Here is a 20449-nt window from a genome sequence, read left to right on the forward strand (position 1 = left end):
ATATTATTGAACACTCGTTAATTGTTTTCAGCCATCATTGTGCACACATCTAAACAAGCCGAAAAAAGCTATAGAATTCTTTACATGAAATCTAATGGAACCTCGTGAATCTATCGAATCTGACAGATGACGTTCACCATTACTGATATTAACAATAGAGTCCTACCTATAAATAATAAATCAATATAAACAATTAAAATAGAAACATTGCAATTTTGATAGTGTGTCTATCTTTGAAATTCATCTGCAAAATCAAACAAGTCGGCAAACTGGCAATAACAACTAGATAAATTATTTTTTAGGATTATTAATTTTATAGAAATACTTATTTTCTATTTACTTCATTACCGAGATGGCTTGATCTAAAGAGGAGATCTAGAGACATCTTAATAGACCTATTTAGGTCTTACTAAACTTATCAATTTATCGGTGCTACGACGTCTTGTATTATGGGTAACTTGAGATTGTTCATTTTATTTATCGTGATTTTTTAAATCCTAATGGTTGTCTATAGGTAATAAAAACTTGAATCGTCAAGTAATGCTTCACTTTGAACGACGTCAACAACTAAAAGACTGTGACGTATTTTAGTTACTTGGCAAGTTAATTCGTAATAAAACTAAGATAACCAACCCCTAGTGGCCATTCGGTGATCACAAAAACATGAAACGCCTTGAGTGTAAGTAAACAACTTTTGCTGTCATAAAAACAGTCACTTTCTGTATTTCCATTCCCCCTACACTTTCAGAAATACTTTGTTTTACTTACTCATAGTTGAATTTGTGGATCTTATTTACGTATCTGAGGATGATTCAGATAAGGCCATTACTTACAAACATACCACTTTTCAAACACGTTATACTTCTTTAATTAATCATTTTAAGAGAAATACGTTGAAAGTAGCGAGAGTGTGAAGTGACCTTTTCATGACGGTCAAGAATAGCGGGTTCCGCACCGCAAACATGTGCACAACATAAACGAGTATTTCGTATAAATATGGCATATTTTTTTTGTGATTTGGAATGCTTCCGCATACTTATTATTCAAGTACAATGAGCTACATTCATAAAGCGTTTGCACATTAGTCAGAAAGAGACGAAGAATGGATCAATAGTTTGCCCGAGACATTAAATGGCAACCGCTGCATTGACCTCATTATTTAGGTGTTTCTTTGATGCAGCCTTAAGAATTACGAAATTTGTTAGGCAAGAACTCCCCTTCAACTCACTTCTATTAGTTATTGATTCGGAGTAAGGCAACATTGACACAAGTTAACTGTATATTTACGAGTATAACTGTTACCTACGTTGCCACAGTCTTGTTACACTTGTGTTCGATACTAATGACAAGGTTCATCTTCAAAGAATAAAAGGATTCCCCGCCCGAAACATTTTCCACCCTGTAATATGAGTCAAGATGAAAGGCAAACCCTATTTGACATAAGCTACACGTTGCGGAAATTTCATTTTACGGTATATTTATAGGAATTAAATTAAATAGTAGAAAGGGAACGAATTTGTTACCAAATAACAATAAGGTGTAATTTATTCATACTGAAAATACATAACGTTCAAAAACTATCTAGCTTAGATTAAAATCGAAGTTTTCCATTTTGTGACAGTTATTAGAAAATGTATCGATATGTAGGGTATGTTACACATAGGTAATATATTATTAGGTACTATGTAAAGCCGTTCAATAACTGCCCAAGTAACAGTTTAACATTATAGAAGACACTCAGCAGGCAGACAGGCGGATAATGTAGGTACCTACCTTGACTCACGTTATAAAATGTACGCATACTTGATGTAGATCCCCTGATTACAATCGATGACGTGATGGTGCTACACCTACATATTATATGAAATTGGACCTTGAGAGCTTGGTATTGGGTAGCATCGTGTGCGGGTAGGATAGGGTCGAGCATGCCAGCTAGTCGAGGTAGATGCGCTGGAGTGGGTGCAGTGTTGAAGTGAGCGTATGTGTGGGTCGGCAGGCGCGACGGCAGGCCGACCGGCGCGCGCGCCGCCCGTGCACCCGGCGCACAGCGAGGACTCGGTGGCCGAGACACCACTCTCCAAGAAAAACTCTGATGGTAAGACGTGGACGCAACAGATACCTTCAAATAGCTGTATTTCGTATTAGACAAAACTGTTCGTCTGTTCAAGTGCTCTTCCTGTCGCTTTCGAGTAGTGTAACATTTCTTCACTAGGAGTATGTACAGATGTAGTTTATGTGGTTTGACGAGATTGTGTATATTTGGAACACATTCACTACTTTTCGACACCTAGAATATTGCGTAATGTTTCACTAAAGTTTCCACTTAGATGATTAGACCATTAATCTGTATGAAAGTATAATCTAATAAAAGCTCATGACACGTGCTTTTTATAAATTATATAGACATCGCATCGTGCTATTGGAAACTATGCATCGGTGTGTGTTAGTAATGTGGATTCAGATGCACCTATTCCAGTAAAGTGTATACATACCTACGTATTATACATACGCAATAACGTCCATTAATGTTTTAACTCATAACTAGTAGTTCTGTAGCTGATTGCATCGCAACAACATTTTATGCGAATTTATTTATGTATCATGTTTTGTATGAAATGTTGTAAATGTGTCCTATAGATTAACTGTATTGATGTTTAAAGACTACGTGTAAAGTTGTATACAATGTATATTATAAATGTTTGTACCTGCAGCATGGTTAAAAGATCTTCCTCGGCACATTAACGCATGCTACAATATGGAAATGCAATGTGTGGACTGTGAACGTGAACATTAACAACCATTAACCTCCGCAACAAACAATCTGTACCCACTAATCTTATACCTACATCTTTTGTTCCCTCCCTGTAAAACTTTTAATATTAATTATATATTAATGCAAAAGTTTGTAAAAATGTATGGATGTATGTACCTACGTGAGTATCTGGGAATGTTTGTTACTCTTCCACGCTAAAACAACTCGACGGATTCTGTAAAATTTGGCAGTAAAACAGCTTAATACCGAAATAACATAAAACCTCCTTTTTATCCATCTACGGGAAATAGTTCCGTGGAAACGCGGGTGAAACCGCGGCCGGAAGCTAGTAAATAATAATTCGTGTTTGCGGCGAAACCTTCACTCGTTGATTACATTAACCCATTTTTGCTTTGCTGTGTTCGTTACTGGAATAGCCAAACAAATAAAATATCCTTTTATCTGTATCACATTAATCTCCGCGGCCGTCGTGCCCCTATAACCCTACTTGTTTATATGTGTGTATAACAAAATGACGAAAACGAAGTCCTAAGAAAATCTAAACAAATCTTTTTATTTTGAACAGTAGATGATCATGTCATAGTCAAATAATAGAAATCGAAATATTTTTATGAAAAGATTTTTACTCTTCGAGATTTAGTTTCTAGTAGGTACTCAAATATTGTTCTTGCAATTAGCTGCATTATCTTAAATAATTTCAGAACAATTAAATGATATTAAAAGAAAAACCTTTACGTTACGACTGTTTCTTCGGTATGTCTTGAGATCTGGACTGCTAGCGCCCATAAATAAGTAGCTACCCCTTTATTTTGTAAGAAATAACTTGTACAGAAGGATCTAAACTATTTGTACTCATAATTCTTGCACGAAGATTGAATTATTTGGGTACACGGACGTATATATAGGTATATAGTTGGACGTGGGATAAGCTATGCTCAAGGGCTTTCGGCTTTCTCGACAAGGGAAGAGTTCCTCGTTTTTTCAAAGCTAAATCCTTTCGGTCTCTGTGAGTAACATTTTCGCTTGACGACTTTTATGTAATCCGTGTGTCATAACATTTCCTTATCCAATATATTTTCTTCATCACTATACTCATCAATATATTTACATTAAAGAAGTTTGTTTGCTCCTAACTCCTACGTACAATTTGCCCTAGTTCAGTAACCAGAGCACGTTATTGAGTAAACCCCGCATATATACCTATTTTATATTAAGCTATACATTAATAATGTTATTTATTTACTTGTCAGGATAGTATAAACACACTGTTATAACACATTGGTGGAATACTATCAGTGGTGGACCCATACGCACGAGTATGATCGGCTACTATATCGACTACGATAGACTACGATGATGCTATTTTTCCCTTTAATTTTCGTTCCGCAATATTTTATTTTAAGGTGGTCTAGTTTTTTTATAATATATTGTTGTGGTATCTGTATCAATAAGAATCTCATCCATTACATCATGTAGTTTGCCTTAAAAGCATATATTTTCAGCAGGGACAAATTACTTTTACCATTACGATAACTAGCATGTCCCTTGACAAATGACGAAGATTGATTTAAGTATATTTAGGTTGTACCTGAAAAGAAAAAAACAGTACCCTTCTATTTGATTATCCTCATGTCGTTTTGTTAATAGATACACTTTATATCTAGCAGCATAAAATATTGATTTATTTAAGTAAATGAAGAAGAACGTTTTAAACAATGAACTTAAACATAATGTGCATAAGGTATCCGTATTATTTCAATTGATTCCATTTCAAGTTTAATTTGAAATAATAAATAATAAAAAAAAACAACTATCTATATTTGGTGACTGTACAACAATTGGGTATTTAATAGTCTTTTGTAATCACCACCCTCAATGCGCGGCTTGTCTGACAACATATAACTAGAGATAGACACATACATTTACTTCCCCATACAGTTTAATTGTGTAATGGTAACCTAATACAAATTGTATAACACTCAGTACCTACAACAGAGTTTCAGAGGCTGTTGTTAAGAGCACACACCTAAGTACACGGTATTCTCCGGTTTAACAATTGATTTCCTTCTTGATTGTAGGAGGGAATGGCTTGGGATGGCTTCGTTTTTATGACAGCTGGCATCAACTTAAATATTTAAGTTTGCTTTTCAGTATAGCCGCTACCTATTTGCCTTTACCGTACATCTTACTCGTATTTTATGTACCTATGTCTTTTCGAAAAATTCAAAGTACATACTTATTAGTTTGAAAGAGTAAAAATTGGAATTAAGAATCTACAAAGTTAAGAATTTATCTTTAATCTCTAATATTTCGTAATGTTAAGCTACGTATGTGTCTATTCACATCCTTATAATAGTGAATAAATCAGTCGGAAAAGCAGCCCAAAAAATGATTCCCCTGAAAAGAATTGAGTATATTGATCTATCCGAAACATGAAACGTGTGCTAAAATTTGAGTGTTATTTCTGAAGTTCAGTATCAGCTGTAAACCGCGTTGAGATCGACTGGCCACCCAAGTATATAAACATATTCATATAGCGTGTGGCAAATAATACGGTTCACCAATTTACTTCTCTGATGTTGCGAGAAACATACAGCGTCGCTAGTCAATTAATTGGGTACCCGTTTTCCAACTAATTATAATTAAGGTACAGCTTTTGATGTTGTGTATATTGAAAACAAGAACTAAATACAATATTAATTGTTTTGTATTCCATTAGTTACAGTAAACCTAGGTATATGTACCTACTAAAACAAATCAATTAATATATCTACGATATTCGCTGGCCACGTAAAGATATGGTTATTTAAAACAAAATCCAAAGATGTCATGTTTTGAATAAGCATAAATAATGATTTCACGACAGGTCGCCGTCAACACAAGCTCGCTTTTAATGGCAGTCACAACATTTAGTGTTATATAGGTACCAACATTATATTATGTTAATTTATCTAACACTGAGCTCTTGGTACAGATGAGGAGGACGAGCCGCGCTGCGTGACGTTGACGTCACGCCACAAAGCTGCCATACGATTTATAAGAAAGGTACGTAACTGTCTGCCGCTCTCTATATCTTGTAAACTTACATAGAGCGTTAGCTTGTGGAGAATTAATTGAACTAGAAAATCTAGTATACTTCTAAACCACATTTCGAGCGTGTTGCCATTACACGTTTATAGCCACAAATCCATTCGCAAATTAACGTAGAGTCGAACAAATCGGAGACTATTTTTAATAACATTAGAGTTTTAGTTCAAGGCCTTGATTTCTGGCTCTGCAGAAAATAACTATACAATGGCTCTCAACAATCTAAAATTATACACTGTCTTTTTTTTAAGTCGTCAACTTTTCCCCTTTTGACGTTCGTATGAAACTAATGGCATCATGGCTGGGTAAAAAATCTAAATTCAAACATCGGATCCCGTAAACATCTGTATGACAAGGGCAAATTATGATTAAATATTCATCTTACCTTACATTGGTACGTACAAGACAAGTTGTTTCGATGAGAAATCTTTAAAAAAACAATGACGAATAAAAAAAGCTGGCGATTGAAGTTATGAAAATAGTTCCGCAGCTTTTAAAGTTTTAGTGATTTGAGTCTTCCAATCATCTGTCAGAAAAGAAATGCAGGTTTATTTTAAATTCTTCGATGAGGGAGTATAATTATTTACGCTTACAGAACGGATAACATTTGCTTCACCCAATACATAAGTACATAGTTTTTCCAAAGTCGATTTTATATACTTGTTTTTTTTTTAATAAGAATATTATTGCTATATCACTGTGCAAAGTATGTACATTATACGAATGACATTACTACCATGTATAAATAAAGAAGGATGGCAATCAAAAGAATTTAGAATGTGTACCAGTTTCTAAGTTCATACTTTACTGCAAGTCCTACCGTTAGATTTACCTAAAATACGTACCTACTAAGTAGTACATACTCGAGACATTTAAACGTGAATATTTAATGAACACTTAATGACGACATCTTGGATTTAACATGATCATTAGAGCGCAAAAGTTTAATTGCAATCCGAGAATAATTCCGGAACTTTATGTTAGCTTTGTGATAAATATCAATTCGTAACTTACTGACTTGTGAAATTCTGACAGATGAAGTATTTTGTGGCCCGACGTAAGTTTAAAGAAGCGCTAAAGCCTTACGACGTCAAGGACGTAATTGAACAGTATTCTGCGGGCCACGTGGACCTGCTGGGCCGCGTGAAAAACGTCCAGACTAGGTACTGCAGCTACCTGCAAACCCATCTACACCATGCACTACCATTTACTTTCTACATACCTCCTACCTACTATACTTTCCGTCTGGACTGTGAACCGACTGTGTCTTGTAATCTTCGTAGTCAAAGTTGCCATTGAACTTAATACCTTTATACTACTTCCGTAGTTAGTGTGTGCAACGCTATATACATAACGCATAACTACAGTACATTGGCTGCCTCGAAATCGCTAAAACCTCTTTTCATACCACATCGAACACATATTCGCATTGTATGTTATTCGTTTGAGTGATATATTATAGTATTTATTATGTTCCAGAATTTATTACATATCAAGATGTAATGAAGATATTTGTTGCCAGATCAGATTTCAGCTAAGGCTTAGTCATCACTATTCTAAGCAATAAAAATATATAAATAAGAAATACAACACTAGATTATAGTTCTACTCCCTTCTTAATTAGTATTGTTTTTTATTATATTGCTTTCACGCGGAAGTGACCAGAGGCATACTTATAATATGAATATTTAAAATTAGCGATTTTGAAGCGGTCTCTACACTGAAAACTTCAAATGAAAACTGCTCCCTGCCTCTTAGTCTAGATGCCTGATACCTAGTTTATGACCTAATCTACACCGGTTCCGTTTTGCCCAACTTCAACGAAATTTTCAGTGACCATACGAAGTTAGTGCCCAAACTAAAGATTTAACATGTGTAATCAAGAAGTAGCTTTAATTAACAGATAGTTGCCCGGTAAAAATACCTACTGCATGATAGCCTATATGATTTTTATCAAATATGGGGGTAATATGGTAGGTATAGTTCTATTAATCCTCATCGATTCGATATTATAATAAATATACTACGCAGGAACCTCCTATCAAATAAAAATATACATGTATTGTTTATTATCGTTCATGTAAATTACATACAAAAAAACACGTTTATCTTTGTATCATGTTATTCTCGAATCCTACTGCAATTACATACTCAATATTATATGCTAGAATATCATGCAATACAAATATTAGGACACTATGATATATTCTTAATTTCACTACGTATCAAAAATGAGCTCATAACTTACCATTTTAATTTATATAAACTTTGCAAATTTGGCCATCAGGATGTGTTTTATTTTGGTGTAGCTCAAGTATTTTGTCGCACGCAAGAGATTTAGAGAAGCATTGAAACCGTACGACGTGAAAGATGTAATAGAGCAATATTCGTCGGGACATGCGGACCTGCTAAACAGAACCAAGAACCTGCAGTACAGGTGAGACGAGCGACTCGCACTGTCGTCGGCTACTGCCGCCGCTTCACTCACTGTCATCCAGAGCTCGCCTACTTGTACAGCCACTCGCTAAACTAGACCGAACGCCAGCGGCTCTCCCACTACCAACGACATTTCTCACCAACTAACATTACTATCCACCCCATGTAGGTAGGTAAGCCATAAATTTAACTACTATATCCACGACAAGGAGGAAGGGTGATTAACGTTATTAAACCACATAAACGAGGCACTCATAGAGCTTTGTTCCATTCAATGTACTTACCTTATTTCTAACTGTTTAATTTCACTTAACAAAGTTACATTTCGACATGAAAAGGTGCATTAAACGAAACAGGCACTTTCATACGATTTTTTTACGAACTTTTAACTGCTTTTCATAACGCAGTATCCAATATTTTGCGTATTTAACACAATTGATTTCTAAGAAAGTACTTACTCTAGTTATAAAAATAAAATCTGGTTTAAAATAATACCAAAGAGTGAGTGAAATCAGCCACTATACGATTGAATTAAATTGGATGTCATGTGATGATTTATCGTTAAATATCGTATGTTAGATGGTTAGAGCAAAACTTTTTGGGTGCCCTGGTTGGTTCATACATTTTAATCTGTGATAATGTGTGTTTAATGTATCTGCATTGTGTAATTATATTCTTGTGTAACATGTTGTTTGTAAGTAGATCCTCTTTATGTTCAATTAGATGGTCCCCCCTATAATACACTTTAAAGCAGATTTATTGATTTTAAGTGTTTAAATACAACCTTTTGTAATTTTAATCTTAATGTTAGTTAGTGTATGTAGTAATAAGTATTTTGTTTAAGTAGTAATAATCACTTTATTGGGTTTAAACCGATATTGTATTTAGGATGTAGGTAGGTAGGTTTAGACGTAGTCTTTAGTTAATGAATCTTCTACGCTTAGGAAAACAAGAATGGATTCGACAATACCTATTACAAATGTTACAGGATAGATAGATCTCTTGTTTTTGATTGTTTAACATTATATCAACTTATACGTACCTACCAGGTTTTATTATTTTGATAAACTAAACCTAAAAGGTTTTAAAATATTAGGTATAGGTAAATAGAGATTCACTATTTCATTACCATAGTAGAATTATTTTGTTGTCTTGACGCCAGTTTCCCCAATACTGAAACTCATGTTGTAGGTATGTGCCTGAAAAGAAGTACATTGAAAATCATTTATTTAAATAAAAAATATTAACACAAAGAGCCGGGTGTACGTTTAGCTAACAATTAAATTGCATGCTAAATAGTGAACCTGCCAAATTACCAAATAAAGATAACCTTCACAGATCTCTTTCAGGATCAAAACCCGACGATCACTCATTCGAATATTATGCATGTTAAGAAGATTAGACAATGATTTTTGTGCATGTGTATGTTTTCTTCTTTATACTTATAGAACCTTACTAGACATTTTCAAGTAGGCATTTTGCTGCCAGCAAATCTTCCCGCCTTCTACGAACCGCGCACGTTTGCATGCCACCAAAACATCCACCTTGAAACCTCATTAAGCAAATTAAGTCTCAGTTCTCGTTACAATACGCGACTATCCGAGTGCATAGCGGAGCGAGTTCGGACCCCGACAACTGCATTTAAAAATATGAGCGATACAAAGATTGTTGAAAGTTGTTTGCAGTCTGTCAATAAGGACGCCAACAGAGTCTCGTATCTATGGGTAGGTATAATTTTTTTAACTAAGTCCCCTAAGTCCAGGTGTACCTGCACAATACACTTAACTTAAAGTTTATACTAAAAAACTTAATCTAAAGTTAAACTATAAAACAAGAAGGAGCTCGTAGCTAAGCAATAGCCACAGGGATCGATCGATTATAACGAAGAGTTCTTCCGAGTTTCGGAATGCAGGGGGTCTCAGCAGTTATTGGAGCATCTTTGAAGTCGTTACCAGTTACCCAAAAATTCTGTCATACAATCTTGCCAAAGGGTATTGGGTTACTTAGGTACCTAACTGGATTTAGGAGGAAAATTTGCTATCCTAAATCCTAAATGAATAGATAATTGTTAAAATGTTTAGATAAAAAAGAATCACTTGGGCAAAATTTTGTATCGCTTTTGCTCTTTAACGTATCATCATAACCTTCGCAGAGATACCTTACCATATAATACCTACCTTTATAGTTTAGTTGCCAGTTAGGAATTTTTATTATCCAATTTCAGCTGTCCACGCCTTAAAATCCTATTGCGTATCATACACACGCTTAATGCATTTCCATCATTATGCTGACTTATTGAATCATTTGAAAATATAATAAGTACACCTTAAACGATATTTACTAAATTACGCAAGCCCTGAAATAGTTTCAAGCTTCCTAAAAATAATTAACATAATATATTGGCAACACGTGGCCATTATGTCAAAAGCGTACTTAGGTACTAGCGAATCTCGGGCTTACTGGCTTTGCTTATAAAAACACTACTTATTTTTCTTACTATTTAATTATTTTTCTTACTTATTTTTATGCTTTTGTCTAGTACTTAAAGCTTTGTTACACGAGGCGATGATAATGATTTACTTTCCATGCCTATACACTTAATCAATTACAACCTCAGGCTTTTTCTTTTCAATAAATTAATAAATATTTTAATAGGCACCTAGTTACCTTTCGTAGTCGTGCGTCCTTAAAATGAGTTGGACCTTTCATTATCATCTAGAATTAATTTTAAAATTAGGTATCATAGTATACCTCCTTTTTCTGATATTTTTGTGCAATGTATTTGTAGACAAAAGATGATTACATAATATTTTATTTACCAGCCCTAAAAAACAACTTTGGGTAAAAGCTATTGTTTTATAAATGCTAACGTTTTTATTGGCTGTTCCTTAGTTCTGCTATTCCATGCACATTGGAAATATTCTCACAACCATGGCACCTTCACACATAGATATGCAAAATAAAATGTTCGTTATATAATATGTATTTTTATATTTTTAACTCACCTACAGGTTAGACCAAATACTTGGAAAACAAGGATCTAAAGCTAAAGATGTCTACGCATCAAAAATCAGCCTAGCTTCCAGAGTAGTTAAAATTGAAAGACAAGTAAGTTTTATGCCCACTATGTACGCCTTACATGCTAAACATCCATTATTTGCATATTCAAAGGTTATTATAAATCTAAATATATTTTAGATTAAAACGAGAAAATTCTTAGTTTTATACAGGACGTCATAAATTTGGTCCTCATCTCGCTTTGCTGTCACCCTTTAGAGTACCCAATAGGCTGGCGGGAATGTCACGTTGAATAGCCTGTTTAGGTAATCGTTTGGCAAAAACAAGCCAGCCTTTGGGTCACGGGAAATGTCAACCAGGCGCTTGTATGTAATAATATCCGTTTATATGGTTTATATATTTGTTTCAGGTAGATGATATAGAAAGTAAGTTGGATCATTTATTAGAAATGTATAAGGAAGATAGAGGAGCGTCACGAAGGCTAGGAGGTAGTAGTGCCAACGGAGGAGAAGGTGGCCCCTCAGGAGAGGGAGGGCTGCTGGCGCGGCACCGGCCGGCGCTCACGGAGAAGCAGTGCTCCGAGCCCAACTCCCCGGTGTCGCGCACCTTCGAGCCGCCCGCGCCTGTCGCCGCGCCGCTCGTGCCCTACAAACGTCCCATGAACCGAGGATATTCAGACCTCGGTAGCAGATTCATGAAAAAAAAAGTTATCGTAAAGTAAGCAGTGATTTTACTGTTAGACGTTATTTTTTTTATGCCACGTTAATATCTACCTAGTAGATACCTACCATCATTGTCAGTCACACTGAAGTGTAGATGCATACTCAGCTGAATAATAAATAATTACAGGACAGCAAGTTCAAGTCGCAACGGTGATTCCCCCAGGGACGACGAAGTAGTTATCGTAGTGCCGGACCGCGAGGTCACGCCTCCCCGACTTGTTACCGACAGCTCAGGTCGGTATCGGGCACGATGTATGCCCACACACATGTACATAAGTACCAACAGTCATAACCCACATAACAATTCGTGAATAGTCACAAATCGTTGCATTTGTAGAAATTGTTTAGAGTTTAAACGGTCAGACAGACTTGATTTACCTGTAAATTTGACCTGTAAATTTCCTTCTTGTTCTCCAAAAGTTACCTTGCAAAGTCTACTTAACTCTAATCAATATCTACTTTTTTCACTGCACGCTGTGATAGGTATGACTTATCAAACCTTACCCCCACTTTAACTATCACCACATTACCTGCAAAGTAGAGTCGTGTGAATCGATTGCTGTAATCTAGTCTAATGCCATCTTAACCAATTAAACGTCGTTGCCATAGGTATAAATATGAGAATATTACAAAATTGCAGCATCTTATGAAGATTATTCGTCGTCGACCTCTCTCTGACCGACGACATGGGAGAGCCCCATAGTAAATGGCCGCCGCCGGCTGAGTGAGTTCTACACCCTACCCCTATCGATGTGTGGAATGTTTATCATTTACTAGTGTCTCTCTGTGTCCTCCTAGACCCGCCTACAGTTATTCCAACCACATGAATGTACTAATAAACGTGTCGTAGATGTAGATTTACCTTTATCTGATCCTTTTTTAATGTATGTACTTTAATTTGCTGTTTGATCAAAATTAGTTCAATATACCAACACGATAACAACATATTGACTCAATACATGACTATTTACTAATAATTCTAGATGCCATCGAAAAAAAATAACTTTTTATCAAGAGTTAAAAGCAAACATGCAACAAGTTTTAAGTATGTAATCTATACTATATTACTGTATGTAGGAAGTTTATTTGTTTCAATTAGTATTTCCCATGGGCGGGTGAAACCGCAGGAGCCAAGTACCTATTTAGCTGAAGGGTTTGTTTGTTGGTTGACTTGCTTGATCGCGCTAATCTCAGTAGGTAACTACTCGATCAATTAGTAAAAATCTGTCAGTGTCAGTTAGCCCTTTTATCGAGGATGACTAACTACCTGCTACATTTTATCCGGAAGGCGGGTGAAACTGCCAGAGGAAGCAAGTTTTAAATGAGTATCTGCATTGTAAGCGCTAAGCGCCACAATTGATCTACCTAAGTAATTCTTAAAACTGGTAGCATGTTTGAAATTGAATCTTTAAAACAATGCCATGTAAACTAGGCTGAAATCAGTGAACTGTTGTTTCGGGTGAAAAAAAAACTTGATTTCAATTGTATTCGATTTGTCGTGAACGAATGGAATCAATACTTAATTTCCAATAATTAAAAATTGATTTAATAAATTGACTTCGGATACGGATACTACTACATTAGAGTTACACGCTAGATTCCAGCCTACTTTATAAACTGTGGTAAGAATTTTTGATCATTATAAACAGCATTATTTTCATAAATTTCTTTTAGCAACTTTAGCATGTCTGTTATGTATATTTACGTAGTTTCTTTTCTATCCATCGATATAGCGATGCAATAATTTCAAGAAATTACCTAATAAGTATAATTTATACGTGTTATTACATGTGTTTCAAATGTTTATGTGTAATAGAAATTGTCAATCATTCCTCAATGATGAAAGCCATAAGACAAACCAAAGTAAGTTCGAATGGAAACTTAGATTACCTACCTACTGGCTAATCTATACTGACGGACAATTTTGAGAAACTATACTTACCTACAATACACTTTAACAAAATTTTAAATTAATAAAATAAAAAGACACCAGTCTACAAATAATGCCCATGGGCTCAAATAATACATATAATAAAGAGGAAACATTTTTTTTGTTTGTTTGTACTCTAAAGGCTCCGAAATTACTTGATCGATTTGAAAAAGTATTTCACAATTAGAAAGCTACACTCCTCTCGAGTAACTTCCTGTCCGTCCGGCTATATTTAATCTCGCTACGGGTTCTCACGGGCCACAGGTGGAACCGCGGGAAAACGGTTAGTACAGAAATCAACTAAGAAATATGTCATTACTTATATGAAAAACGAAATTACTGAAAGGCAAGGAAATTAAAGATTACCAATAGGTGTTATTTTTGTCATATCTTTCTGATAGTACAAATTCAATATAAACGGTGACTAAAATCAATTCAGTGCAAAAATTTGGTAGGTACTTCTATTCATTCAAGTTCTAATAGTGTACCTATACACATGCTTTACAAAAGTGTTCTGAACAGTTTTTTTTTTATTCAATGAGATATGAAGACAAACTATTGAAAGTAACGAAGTAAAGTAACGACAAAGGACAATGGGCACTTTGTATGAGATTTGGTACCCGCTCCAACAGTAACGTATGATATATCATTAGAAAGGTATTTACGTGAAGAATAATAAAATCTATGGGGCTTGCCTCAATTAGCTGTCCGATCCGAGTAACGATAAAAATTGAATCTACATAGAAACAAGTATGTCATCCATATATGCAAATTCATGAAGAGGAATATGTCGTCAGTGTAATAATTTTAAACTCAGTTAATAGACTTCTTACATTGTTTGAGATACACTCTATTATAATCTAAAGTTTGTAATAGTCTATGGAGTCATACTACGGAAACACAATCGTCATCTGATTTGACAAAAGTTCAAAACATTTCTATTCATCTTTTTTGAAGAATAAATTCATCATTACCTCTGCACCTCTTGGGGAGCAAGATTAAGTCGTAATATGTACTATGTTAACATCGTCTCCTGACTTAACAACCTTAATTGATTGTAAATACTGAAAGACTTTTATCAAATACATAAGCTAGTTCTGCGTGAACTGCAAAGGTTTGCACAGTCTTTTTTTAAAGAAGTCGGTAGGCAAACATTCTAAGAAGGCCAAATTCCTGTTTTTTTGTTACTTTACCAGTTTTTATTCAATACAGTTGGATTTAAGAACTACATCTACGTTGATGATTTATGAACATTACACATTCTATTAGTCGATGTCACGCGAAATGGACCAGGATTTGGAACTAGTCGTCATAGTAAACATTTTTTGCCTTGCCAAGACCTACGCAATGGTACTAGAATCAACACTGTTGGACAGGGTACCAAAACGCCCATCGTCCTTTCTCCCGGCTATTGTCAATGGTTTGCCGTAAGCTTATAGGCGCGAAAACTCTAGTACAAATTGAACGGCCATGTTCGGAAAAATCCAGCGAAAAATCCGCCAGATCACTTAGGTTGAAGCTCCGACTGGAGCTGGTTTAAAAGTTAGTTTACATCAAATATGAGGTGTGATCTTTTTATTTGTGGTAATTACATCATCTTGGGTTTCATAATATATCGGGTGTGTCGTTCAAAATCACATTAAATCCTATGGCGAATTGTAAACAAAATAACCTAATCCATTCAGTGGTTTAACCACAGGAGTCATTTTTCGTTTTTATAATTTACAACATCATGTGTAAAGCAGAGATAAAGTTAGTAATATCAATGTTTTGATCGGTTGACAGCTGTCAGTTTTCAAGGGAGAATTTCAGTTGTTTGTAATGACTGACTTTTATATGGTGTTCTAATTTTCGCACATTTTTATTCTATTTAGTTTGTTTGAAAAATTCATTTTTTTATTTTTACTAATTTTCTTTTTTCTTGGTGTTAATCGACATATATTAACCAGTATATTAACGCCTTTCATTTAATGTGATTGTGAACGACACACCCGATATAATACTTACACATATTTACATTGACACTAATCTAATGGTAATTATATCACAAAGTCGTTTTTATGTCTTTAACTCCGAAAGTTCTTTCACTTCAAATGTTTTCTATAAACATTTGAATTGACAGAACTTTCAGAATTAAACAAAGACTCCAAAAATTACTTTGAGGTATATGTAATTACCGCGAATACATATCTAACAATTGACTTCTTAGTCTACCTACATGTATCTACTACTCCCCGCTACAGTTGATAATTTTTGGGATACAAATTGCATTTTGACATAATTTTTATTATGTATTTTCTTCTATTAGCAGAGTATTTACACTTCTAACATCAAAATATTTGACACTTATCGTTAACTACATTTGTAAAACCTAAAAATATTCTAAAATAATTTGTGCGAAATATGTTGGTGCTAGAAGTGAAATATTTCTGTTTGGCTAAGAAAGTTGTGTCACACACACCATAAAGCTACGCTCATAGCACAAATAACAACCAACCTATGCCATGGATTCAAACTCGAGACGATACAGAAAGTGTAGCTCAGCTTCATCGAAGTACCTGTATAACGCGAGTTTTATTTTCTACTTGACAAACCTGTGCCTACTTATCTAATGGTGGGTCCACACGATACAGACTTTAAGCTAGTACAAATATCTGAGTAAAATCTAAAGTCTGAGTGGAAATATTATGACAAGAGATGTTTGTGTAGACTTATCATTGGCATGAACCAGTTTGTTACGCAGATAAAATGCTATGAAAGTCTGTGTGAAGGTATCGTATGGACCCACCATAATAGTGTATCTACTAAATTCGAATAAGTCTCAACGATTTCTGTAAGAGAGGGAGTTCCGTCATTAAACTCCCCAGGTCCAAAATGATCAATATGTATATTTGTGTTCGGGTTAAACCAGAAACATTGAAAATTAGAAATAATTGCAGAAGTTTGCGCCAGTTGCTCCGCGGGAGCGGAAACTGAGCCTCGATCGGTGAGCTCAGGGTCTGCATCGTGGTGCGAAGGAGACGCCGCCGAGGAGCGCGGCTACGGCTCCGGAGACTCCCTGGCCGAGGACGCGGCGCTGCTCGGCGACGCCGCTCAGGCGTCCCAGCCCCGCGTCATGCGCAACCAGCGGCGAGACGTGGCTGTCGACCTACACCTCCTGCGACCTGACGTCTGAGACAACGTCTCCTCCTCATCCAACCCAATAATATACTATGGCTTTCCACCAAATTCATGTTCCCATCGTCATTCATTGTAAATAATTATTACGACGTTCGCACAATATTAAAATGGCACAACGCTGTCCATTCACATAATTTCCTTATTGATAGGTGCTTGTAATGAGAAAATGAGCAATCATAGTTTAGGTAAAAGGAGTAGATAGTTGGTAAGATGTCCTGTGCAACTCCAATAAATTAAATATACAACGAGATGATGTTGTGATAATCACTTCCACTCGTTTACGTATAAAGACCAAGGACTCTTGGACAGAGTTCGTACCTAAGTAATATTTATCGTTACGCTTACATTGTTTAATTATTTATTTCTTTAAAAGATATGAGATTTACGAATAATTTAAATAGAAAAATACTATATAAAAATGTACCATAACTGTTAAGTTGTACATATTTTTGTAATAAGTTGTTTAATAATTATTATAGATCTTTATTGTACCTAGTAATAATTAGTAAAAGTATTCGCAGTGAACGAAAACCGGATAAATCGACAATCCTGAGTAAAATATAGATAGGCTAGATAATATAAAATGCCTAAAATCAAAATTTATATCTACCTACTAGACATTTTATAAATGGAAACATCTAGGTTTATAACGTTTGCAAATAATGTAGGTAGTGTAAATTACTGTACTGTTTATAAAAGAATAGATAACTATAAATAATTACATAATTACAAAGAAGCTGTGATAGACATTCAGTTTTTCCATCATGCCGTATAAACAAGTCTATAGTTAGTGGCCACTACAAAACATTTATTTCAGTATTAACCATAAAAGTAGGCAAACATTTAGATCGAATCAACAAATTACTTTCTATTTCTGTGTTCCCATTTAATTAATTAGTAAAGTTCTATTCTCGAACCAATTTTAAAATTTAACATGTTTCTTAATAAAAGCAGGGTAAATAATTGCCTGAATCAAAATAAATAAGTAAGAATATATATGTAAAATGCTTTATTAAAAAACGTCATGAATAACGAATGGCGCACGTCTCACAACTGTCTGCAGGTACTCTCAGCTAATTCTGTGACTGAAATTGTCATGTAAACCGTTCTTAAACGTTATCAATATATTTCACATAAATAACCAGGAACATTAACCTAAAGTCAGTAGTAGGTAACTACCTACTTTTGGTTACCAAACATCTCATAAAAGTCTCTTAAGAGACTTCAATACCTACTCCGCTTCTGAAATAACAAATTAAGTGATTATTTACTATTTTGTAATGTTGCTGTCGCACTAAAACCGATAAGCTATAACTGAAAAAATGATAAGTACCTAAGTAGGTATGTTTAATATAAACTAAAATAGTGGCAATAAGTATATGTATTTCACAACTTATTTTCGAAATTTCAAAAGGCTGCGATTCTTTTTAACGCTTATTTACTATTCAAAATTAATTATTTGCCGCATGTCATACGCGGCGAGTAGAAAGGCCGCGTTAAAAGAAGCTTTATCGCACTACAGTTGACATTCGATTCAATATGGAGTCAATGGAGTGCGCTTAAAATTAAGAGCTAAGAGCATCCAAAGTCACAGAATTAGATGGGTCAAATCCCTACTTGCGAGTGTTCCTACATCGTCATAATCGGCCATTATAATATATTAAGGACAATATTTCCAGTCTGACAAGTGCGGTTTTACTAACATTATAATTATTATTGGATTACAATCTAAACACATTCAAGGTATTTACTTACATTTTATTCATAGGCGAGAAGTCATCAGTTCAGTAAAATAGTACATACAATGGGACCTACTATTGCCTAACTGCTAGATCTATGAATTGTGATATGTTTATGAATTACTAACTTACCTAAGTCAATTTACACTGTATATATTAAATCAAAATAACGACAAAACTGGCAATGTAACTGTATGAAATAATGTATTTGTATATTACTGTGAACGTTCAAAATTGCAAATTTTAAGTTAATTACCTCATAAACTAAATAATTTAAGTAAGAAGTATGTATTTAATTTTACAATACATAATTCCAGTTTACTCATTTTGAGAGCCCATAAAAACATGCTACATCGGATCCAGCCCAATAGCTATTTAATTAGATAGGTACTACACCTACCTAGGTACTAATTAGGTACCCACAGGAGGTTATTTGATTAGCACGATACTTTTTACGTATTGTTTGAATTTTTACAGTAATAGACACATAATGGCAGAGAATGCTATTGCCAGATTATGGCCTAATAATACATACCTTAAATCCCAAACATATCTAGACTTAAAGCACATACTAAATAAACCCTTGCTTGTCAAATACAGTTATCGAAACAGATGGAATTGTTTTAATCGCCCAGTAGCAAAGCAACCAGCCAGCACAATAAATTAATCACAGACCTATTTTGAGTTTCTTTGTTGTTCATCCCCGAATATCCCAAATAAATGAAGCTCCACAGAAGTTACACATGTTGCAGTTATAGACGGCCCCCTAAAATCTTAAATAGGCAGCAATTTTGGTTACTTATGATCAATACCGAATTAAGGCAACTTGATGCCCTAATTTTAGGCCCCCAATTCTTACGTAAATAAATTGCCAGTTTTTGACTTAAGACTCAAACAGTGAAGACCCACAAGTCGCTTGTAATTTTTTTCATCCTCCTCATCCTCCGAACCTTTTCCTATGTTGGGGTCGGCTTCCAGTCTAACCGGATTCAGCTGAGTACCAGTGCTTTACAAGAAGCGACTGCCTATCTGACCTCCTCAACCCAGTTACCCGGGCAACCCGATACCCCTTGATTAGACTGGTGTCAGACTTACTGGCTTCTGACTACCCATAACGACTGCCAAGGATGTTCAATGACAGCCGGGACCTACAGTTTAACGTGCCGTCCGAAACACAGTCATTGGTGTCTAAGGTATATTTAGAAAGTACATACAAACTTAGAAAAGTTGCATTGGTACTTGCCTGACCTGGAATCGAACCCGCGCCCTCTTACTCGAGAGGTTGGTTCTTTGCCCACTAGGCCACCACGACTTCGCTTGTAATTTTTTTATTTGAAAAAATAAAACGCTTTCATTTTCAAATTGTATGGCCGACTTTCGAGTGCTCGTTTTTCTTATTATAAAAACATATTTTCTTATTTGTTTGATATTTGCCACCAAATATGGACACCCTACCTTTGTCATAGGAACAAAGTTGTTTACAGCTGTCATTATTATTAAGCCTGGCCGCACACATTCGGTTTCTGAATTAGGATTTCCGATCAGAATTCAGATTCGGAAACTG

At 35.1% G+C, this 20449-nt stretch overlaps 1 protein-coding gene across 6 annotated transcripts in view; it reads left to right on the forward strand.

Moving 5' to 3' along the window:
• LOC124631542 (potassium voltage-gated channel subfamily KQT member 4) overlaps positions 1-19563 on the forward strand; it is a 47911-nt gene extending 28348 nt beyond the window's left edge. For 2 of the 6 annotated variants that reach the window (XM_047165993.1, XM_047166024.1), the window contains 7 exons: positions 1997-2095; positions 5748-5818; positions 8170-8297; positions 11308-11404; positions 11724-12031; positions 12164-12270; positions 16906-19563. In XM_047165993.1, the coding sequence (XP_047021949.1) occupies positions 1997-2095; positions 5748-5818; positions 8170-8297; positions 11308-11404; positions 11724-12031; positions 12164-12270; positions 16906-17141 (1046 nt within the window). In that variant the 3' untranslated portion in view covers positions 17142-19563. Of the gene's footprint in view, positions 1-1996; positions 2096-5747; positions 5819-6895; positions 7024-8169; positions 8298-11307; positions 11405-11723; positions 12032-12163; positions 12271-12676; positions 12761-16905 lie in introns of all 6 variants that reach the window. The other 4 variants (XM_047166032.1, XM_047166003.1, XM_047166016.1 and 1 more) reach the window with 4 other exon arrangements.
• The last annotated feature ends 886 nt before the right edge of the window (positions 19564-20449 follow it).

This window comes from Helicoverpa zea, chromosome 1 (genome assembly GCF_022581195.2).
Source record: "Helicoverpa zea isolate HzStark_Cry1AcR chromosome 1, ilHelZeax1.1, whole genome shotgun sequence".
Taxonomy (NCBI): domain Eukaryota; kingdom Metazoa; phylum Arthropoda; class Insecta; order Lepidoptera; family Noctuidae; genus Helicoverpa; species Helicoverpa zea.